This window comes from Condylura cristata, unplaced genomic scaffold (assembly GCF_000260355.1).
Source record: "Condylura cristata isolate star-nosed mole 26May11 unplaced genomic scaffold, ConCri1.0 scaffold00032, whole genome shotgun sequence".
NCBI classification, from domain to species: domain Eukaryota; kingdom Metazoa; phylum Chordata; class Mammalia; order Eulipotyphla; family Talpidae; genus Condylura; species Condylura cristata.
Genome location: NW_004567133.1, coordinates 4,109,072 through 4,117,684, shown reverse-complemented (window position 1 = coordinate 4,117,684; position 8,613 = coordinate 4,109,072). Strand labels below are relative to the sequence as shown.

Here is an 8,613-nt window from a genome sequence, read left to right as displayed (position 1 = left end):
AATAAATAAATCTTTAAAAAAAAAAGAGAGAGGCAATAGAGGGACACTTCAGAGCTGGAACTGAAGCGTCTGTGCTGAAAAATAAGCTGTGTTTTCTTGAGGAGTAAATACTCACCTGTTCATCGTTGTGTCTAGAACCTCACTCATCTTTAGTGTACACAGCACTTGTTTAAAATTGAGTGCTAGTTCTAGATGGAGTCGTTGCTTGTGCTATGTAATAAATGGCTTTTCTCATGATGTTGAGTGGACAGAGAATTCTGCCTCAAGGTCACAGATTTTTTTACTAGGAGAAATCATATGCCATTAACTAGATTCAGCATGACCCTAAATGAGCTTTGCGCAAAATTGAGACAAATTCTTTTTGTGCTGACATACCTTCTCCATTCTATGATGTAACCAAATTCCACTGGAATGAGCCTTAAATGAAAACATTGCTAGTTTTGTAAATATGAACAAAGATTAATCTTTTTGAGATGTGACCAGAATTCTTCCAGTCAGAAGTGATCCAGCTCCTCAGAAAGAGCAGAGCTGCTGATACCACATGTGACAGGAGTGGTGAGGTGGGTGGGCGCCAGACCTAGAGTGCCACTGTGGAATTGTTTTTTTCCACTTAGATACTCTTATTTTTCCAGCCTAGACCAAGACACTTAACAAATCATAGTTTGTTTTGAAGTGGGCCATCTCCATAGCCAAACAAAACTTATTTGTCACAGATATGCCCACTTTCTGTTTTGCTAAGAAAGAGGTGTTTAACTTGGTACAGTCAGTTTCCTGCTGAGAAATAGAGAATAGAGTACAATTCTCTAAGTGGAAAGGCACTAGGAGATAGAAATTTTGCAAAGATCACTTATGATAGCTGATATCGGGAGCTTGGCCAGGGTAGAGGTAAGGTTGACACATTTCAGAGCTCAAGAGGTAAATGGACACATGGATGTATCCGATTTTAGCGGTGATCCTGGTGGTCTCTGAAGCGTGGTCCTGGGGAAGGATTTTCGGATTTTGGTTGTTTTAGCCAAGTGGGAAGATTTCAACTTCAGTTTTGGATGCTTTTGTGTTTGGTGTGAGAGCCTTTGAGGCTTTCAGTGTTGTGGGAAAGAAATGGGAAGTTGAAGTTGGAGCGAGACATCGTGTGCCCATCTGAGGCAAGTTGAAAAAGGTGGCTGATTTAAAATTAATTGCTTTCATATATCCAAATAACAACTAGAAAATGGAGTGAAGGGATACCCTCATACACATTAGTGTTGTTATTGCTGAGAAACAACAGAAACACACTTATTTAAAACCCAGTAGAAGTGTGAAAAGATTTCATAAAATACTTTCAAACCTCACTTCAGGATGGTAAAGGATTTAATAAATGAATAAATATGCAATGCTCAAGAATGTGAATATTTATTTTGTTAGCAGTAGCTATGAAGGTAAATTCTTCAGGTCTTAATTTGAATTGCTGGTTTTAATCCTGTACAGTTATGGGAACATAGTGATAAAGTCCATTTGTGTGTGTTTGAGTAAGATTTTAAGCTTAAGCTAAAATGCTTGTATCTGTTATAGTGGATTTCCAGTTTGAGGAGAAAAACACTTGTTAGTTACTTGCTTTTTATTCAGTGTAGAACTAAATTTGAAAGAGAAATAATCAGAAGGTAATTTTCAGGATCTTTTTTTCCAATGCAGATACAGACTAGTGGCTCAGTCAGTTTGGATTATAATAAAATACCATGCACTAGGTGTCTTAAACAACAAATACTTATTTCTCACAGCTTGATAGGCTGCAAAATCTTAAGAACAAGGTGTAGCAGATTCGGTTCTTGGTGAGGGCCCTCTCCCTGGCTTGCAGAGGTCGATGTGAGAGCCATCCAGCTCCAGGTCTCCTTCTGAGGCCCGATCCCGTCAGCATCACACCTTCATGCCTTTATCTGAACCTTGACCACTCCCACAAAGGCCCATTCTCCAGTGACACTAGGAGTGTGAACCTTCTATATGGGGGGTGGGGGGGGTGGGGACAGGGCAGGTTGTTGCTGTCTGAAATGTTAATCCTGCATTGTTTGTTTTTAGTATTGTGTGCCAAGAACCTCGCAAAGAAAGACTTCTTCAGTAAGTCCATACCCATTTCTGTTCTCATATAGTATTATTAATATTCACTTGTTTTTGAAATTTTAAACTTAAAAGCAACAATACTGTGTATACTCTCCTACAAGTCCAGCAATTACTGAATAAAAATCTATGGTTTTAAGGTACCTGATAATGCCTCCCTTCCCCTGTCCCCCGCCTCCCCCGCAAAAAAAAAAAAAAGTTAAGAAATCAAACTTCATTCTGAGTTGACTTAACATAGATGCTCTTTAGCTCAAAGGCATGGTTTATAAATTACTCAAGAAAAAGTCTCATAGCCTTTTTTGGCCACACTAAATTTTGACTTTTAACCCATTAATGTATTACTTTGTGTAGATGAAGTGTTGTGAGCTCAAATACAGATGAGGTGTTTTTCTAGAAATAGCTGGGTTTGAGTAAAATTGTGGTTAGATTTTATAAGTCAAATCACATTTCTAAAGCTTTGTAATTAAAGAAAATATAAAAAAATAAAGGATCCTTTCTAAAGGAAGGAATCACCCTGTGCTTTCACCGACTATAAAGTAGGTGTCTGCAGTGGAAAATTCTTCATATCCTTCCCGATCCTCATGAGACCACTGCTCATTTCTGTAGTGGTGCTCTGAACCCTTTGGAGATGTGGGACTAGACTCACGGGCTCTATTCGAGTCGTTGAGACACTCTGCAGTGGTGACTCCTGTGTCCATCTCTCTCAACAGCCCTTACCTTCTCACCTCCCTGATCTTATGACTCCCTGTTTGAGTCATACTGAGCATTTGGGGCTTTCCTGTTAAGGTCTGGGGATACACACCTCCACAGAGAAAATAGACCACAATCAGTGGACAGAACATCTGGGAATTACTGTTTTTAGAAAGTATAAATACAATTAATTACAGATAACTTTTGTCCATTAAATTAGTTCTACTTAGTGATCATTAGAAAAGGAAATTTGAATTTAAGCATATTTTATAGCTTTTTAACCTCTAATACCACACAGGATTACTTTCTTAGAAAGATAAATGGAAATGAACATTTCTATTACTGATTAAAACTACCCCTAAATTAGAGGACAGAATGTACAAAGGTTACAGAGGGATCTCGAAGCTCCCTTGCCACAGGACTGTTCTGCGGTGCGTTGATGGGCTTGCAGTCTCACTTATGGGTGGCTCTCCCTCTCCCTAGGGCTCCCTGATCCTTTTGCAAAGGTTGTTGTGGATGGATCCGGGCAGTGCCACTCAACGGACACTGTGAAAAATACGTTGGACCCGAAGTGGAACCAGCACTATGACCTGTGAGTTGGACTTTCTCTAAGCTACTCTGGGGCAAGGCAGGAAAGTTAAGAATCTAATTATTAAGAGAAGCATTTAATAAAAAAAAGAGAAAGATTGTCAACTTCTTGCTAGCTAAAGTGGATGGCCAAACAAATGCATCCTACCCAATTTTAGAGTTTACATTCTTGTCTCCATGCATTTGACATGTTCATAGGTTTTTCTGGCTTCTATAATAGAGACCTGTAACCGTTTAAATCTCTTGTCCATTCTAATAGAAAAAGGGACCATACTTCTTGTCCTCTATATGCTGTTGTCTTTCAGTGAAACCCAAAACTTAGCAGAGTTGAGGATTTTTACTTCATAATGCATTATTAAAATATTTATTATGTGAATATGTTGTATATATTTGTTGATTTCTAAAAATTCTTTTTAGTACAAATATATTTTCTGTAGAAGACAATATAGTTGAGAATGTATGTCAGCCAACATTCTGCCTATATCATCAGACAGTCTCTTAAATTCATTCATAAAATGGATTGCATTTTGAAAACCACTACTTTGTATACACCTGTGTTTTCAGGGCCCAGCCAAGAAATGTTCATCAGCTATTGAGTAATTATTGTTTTCTTATTAACATAAGTTATACTGTGTTTGGGTGGGAGTTTTAGAAGTTGAATTCTAAGGCTTTGTTTCAATTACACTGAGGCTTGGAAAATAAGGGGCTTGGAACGGGGTTGTCAGTCTTCACCCTGAAAGCTCCCCTGTGTGTTTAACTTGCACTGAGAAGAAAGGGGGGACTGAATGTCTTTAGTTTTCTTTGGATGAACCTGTGGGGTTTACAAACAGTCCCTTGTTGCAAACTGGTATTCTATATTAAGTCTAATTGATGGGTATGTGTGAATCATTTCATTGTCCTATGGAATCTCTGTTAGAAGACTACAGTCATGTTGCTGTCTATATTTGCTTCTTATATAACCAATTGTGTAGTTCTTTTCCCCCCAACATGTTGAGGTTAGTTGATTTGTATTTATCAAGTGCTTGTTACAGTCTAATTTTAAAAGGGATGCGTCTATACTAATCAGTCAATCAGATAAGATTTCAGTGGACTCTCATAATTCAGAAATAAAGTTAAAAATGAGTTTGCATGTTGTTTTCAGATATGTTGGGAAAACTGATTCTATAACCATCAGCGTCTGGAACCACAAGAAAATTCACAAGAAGCAGGGAGCTGGCTTCCTGGGCTGTGTGCGCCTGCTCTCTAATGCCATCAGCAGATTAAAAGATACTGGATGTAAGAGCTGGAAGCTTTTCTGCCTCTTAATGCAACTGAAGAAGGCTTATGGGGCATTTTTTTTTTTTTTTAAATACTGAATACAGAATTCCTGCCTTCCTCCCTAGTTAACATTTCCCTGGGTTAAGTTTTGAATTGTTTGTTTGCAGACCAGCGTTTGGATCTATGCAAACTAAATCCCTCAGATACTGATGCAGTTCGTGGCCAAATAGTGGGTAAGAACTTTCTCATCTCATCTGTATAAAGAGATGCTTTTACAGAACAAAACAGTCAGCTCTTCAGCATGGAGGAAACACATACAGGCACTGACAATGATGACACATTTGGAAGAACAAGTCAAACACAGGGCCATCTCTTCTGTACTAAAAACTTGCATCTTGTACGGTTTTATTATTTTATCTTGTTCCCCTCATCCTGTCATTCAAAGGGAATTACAGTGACTAAAGTACAAAAAGATACAGGGTTATACGTTTAAATGTAATTTTAATCATCTCATTAATGGGCCATTAATTTGTCATTGTCTTCAGTGTAGACGACAGGGCTGGTGGCCACAGCTGCAAACACTGAGAAGTAGTTTCTTTGAGAAGGCACTTAGATAAGCAGAGCAGTGTCCATCGATACGATTTTATAGTCTCAGTATTGAATTAGTTTGAATTTTACAAATGTGCTAATGTTGCTAAGTGTTGACTGGAGATGGAGGTGTTTGTGGGAAGTGATTATCTGTTAAGCAGCTCATCCTGTCATCCACTCCATATTCTGGCAAATCAAATGTTGACTGCTTTGCAAGGAGCCAAGAAAACCGTATCTCTGTAGCACACCAGGGCAGCCTGGGAGGCCATGCCTCTTAGGTGTTGTCTTCTGTGGACTTGACCCTTGACCTGAGATACAGGAACAGTGGGTATAAATCCTGAAAGTTACCATAATGAGAAAAGTTCTTATTTATTGTTTTCTGTTTGTGATTTTTCTTTGGAGGGATGTGCCAGGAAAATGAATAACTGGATATAACTTTATAAATGTCTTTATTCATAGTAAGGCTAGGAAATACAGACTCAGAATCATCTAGACCTTGTAGATACTCAAAGTACTATCTGTGCACTTACTAAACATTTGGTTAAATCATCTTTAAAATAAGGTAACTTTGAGAAAGTGAGTATTGTCTTATGGGGAGCAAGAAAAACACAGCATCTTTTTCTGCTCCATATTTATAAGGAGTGTTCCAAGCGGTGTGCAGTGGTATGCAGCTACTGGACTAACTGCATTGCGCTTAAGAGCCTAAGAATGTCTATGAGTGTCTATATACATGTGCCTTGCTTTTTCAAAACATAAATTAAAAAATTCACAATGGTTCACTGTATTACAATTGTATAAAATACCACTGGATTTTAATGCAAGACGTTTTTTTCTGTTTTAGTCAGTTTACAGACACGAGACAGAATAGGCACTGGAGGGTCTGTGGTAGACTGCAGAGGACTGTTAGAAAATGAAGGGTATGTATTTCTGGCGTGCGGGCTGAGCTCTCTGCTGCCTTAAGCTCTCATCCTGTTTGCAAGCTTCCTTCATACCTTCTCCACTGTGGTCAGTTTCCCTGTTGCCAAAGGAAGCTGTTAACAGCTACTGGGGTTGTGCCCAAAAGACTTAGGATCCAACTTAAAGAGGTACCCACTTGCCAAACCTGGGTTTTAACATCTCTAAGAATATAACTATAATGGATTGAAACACATCAACAAATATATTAACAATCATATTTTATAATGCCACCTAGGTAGCAAAACACACACCAAAAAAAACCTCAAAACCTTTTGTTGGTCACTGTCACAGTTCCGTGACCCACCCAGGGAACGGATGCACCTGGGCAATCATTTCTAGCTGCTCGTGTGCCACGAGAGAGGTGATGACTTCACACCCCTCTCAGAAACCAGGTATAGGCCCCACGGTTGTGTAGGAAGCACCGCCAGGATGGGGCTAAGCTGTGGATTGTCTTCAATAAATACATTGCAAGAAAAATGAAGAGAATCCACAAGTTAGTAACGAGAAGGACTTAAGAGCCAAACCTACTGAATACAATGTGTGGACCTCATTTGGATCCTAATTAATGAGTGAATTGTCAGAAGAAATTTGAATATTGGTATTTTGATGGTGTTAAAAAATTAATGTACATTTTAAAGTTATATTAATAGGGAAAGTCTCTATCTTCTAGAGATACATGCTGAAATATTTAAGGATGAAATGACACAGTGGTTTTAGAATAAGCCAGCAGAGGGGAGGAATTGGAAGAGTAGCCATGTAGTGCTCATTTCTGGAGCTGGATGATAGGCCTGCGGGTGGGGGGGGTGGGGGGGGGAGAGGGCTGACTGTATTAGTCTCCCAACTTGTGTATATTTGAATATCTTCAATGTAAAATGTGTTTGCTTCTTAGAGAAAATAGCTTCTTAAGGCAAATTTCTAGAAGATTGTCTGGGGCAAAGATTTCATGTTAGAGAGTCTTATGTTTAGTCTTAGTCTTATGTTTTCTGTGTAACCAGGGGTTCTGTGGTCAAATAACATAACAAGAAAAGTAGATTTGATTTAAAATTAAGTCTGTGAAATCTCCTTTCAGAAGCTCCATATAGTGCACTATTGGTTTTCCCCATTATTCAGCGCTTCCCTGAGGATGAAACCTCACAGCTGGCCTTGATGGCCCTGTAGATGTGGCTTCCTTTGTCCTCTGAAAAAGTCTATTAAATAGGATGGGGCACATTTTAGAAATAAGCACTGGGGACACTGAATTCTTCAAGAAAAGCAAAGTAAACGGATGTGAGAAGGTCACGTCGGAATGTGAGGCACATGTACTCAGCCTGTGCCCTTGTGTGCGTTTCCCTCCTGCAGGACCGTGTATGAAGACTCTGGGCCTGGGAGGCCCCTCAGCTGCTTCATGGAGGAGCCCGCCCCTTACACAGACAGCACTGGTGCTGCTGCTGGTGGAGGGAACTGCAGGTTTGTGGAGTCCCCAAGCCAAGATCAAAGACTTCAGACACAGCGACTGCGAAACCCTGAGATTCGAGGGTCACTGCAGACGCCTCAGAACCGACCCCATGGCCACCAGTCACCAGAATTGCCTGAAGGCTACGGTGAGAACTCAGCCGGCAGCCCGTGTGCCATCTGCGGGGTGCAGGAGCGGAGGAGCGGTCCCCCTGGGCCTGTAGTAGTGCCTTAGCTGCTGCAGCGCGCAGCGCCTCTGTGTGCGTGTAGCGTCCGTGGAAGGGCAAGTAGCCAGAAAAAGACGGTGCTAAATCTTGCTCATCATGAAGTTGTCAGCTGTTGCTCCATCTCCCAGTTTAGCACTTTTGTGAACATTTTAGGCAAATGAACACCAAAGAAAACCGAGGCAATGTGTGAGCTCTGTGAGGGGATTTGTGTGTTCTGTGGCTAGAATGAGGAAAGGACGGCGGGGTAAGAATGAAGGCGTCATCGTAATCACAGAGAGGGAGACAGAGTGGAGGAGGAGTGGAACTGAGTGGTACAGGTTATTCTAAAAGAGCATGTGGAGATGACAGAGTTCAGACTCATACTGAGGTGGTAGATACACTTGGAGCATCCCAGCTAGGACTGTGGCCACCAGAGGCGGTGGGTGCTGCCTCCCAGGGCAGAGTGGAGAAAGGCAGGCCCTGACCTTGGGAAGCCGCCTCTGCCCTTTCAGAGCTTTTTCTCAGTGATGGTAAGAGAATGTTGGAGGGGCGCTTAGACTCCCTGCTTACAGGGCTGGTTGAACACTCCTTGGAAATGAATGAACTGATTAAATCCCTCATTTTCTTGTACAGAGCAGAGAACAACAGTGCAGGGGCAGGTTTACTTTTTGCACACCCAGACTGGAGTTAGCACATGGCATGACCCCAGGATACCAAGGTAGGTTTTCTGAAAGCCCTCAAAGACACAGCCGACTTCTCCAGCACTTGCCTGCATGCCCACTTGTGGATATAGTGCCCCTTAGCTTTG

The 8,613-nt window shown here is 40.9% G+C and overlaps 1 protein-coding gene across 1 annotated transcript in view; it reads left to right on the top strand.

Moving 5' to 3' along the window:
• SMURF1 (SMAD specific E3 ubiquitin protein ligase 1) overlaps positions 1–8,613 on the top strand; it is a 103,257-nt gene that overhangs the window by 74,502 nt on the left and 20,142 nt on the right. The window contains exons 2-8 of the mRNA XM_012731637.1: positions 2,050–2,088; positions 3,262–3,370; positions 4,508–4,641; positions 4,791–4,856; positions 6,053–6,128; positions 7,507–7,748; positions 8,439–8,523. Of these exons, the coding sequence (XP_012587091.1) occupies positions 2,050–2,088; positions 3,262–3,370; positions 4,508–4,641; positions 4,791–4,856; positions 6,053–6,128; positions 7,507–7,748; positions 8,439–8,523 (751 nt within the window). The remainder of the gene's footprint in view (positions 1–2,049; positions 2,089–3,261; positions 3,371–4,507; positions 4,642–4,790; positions 4,857–6,052; positions 6,129–7,506; positions 7,749–8,438; positions 8,524–8,613) is intronic.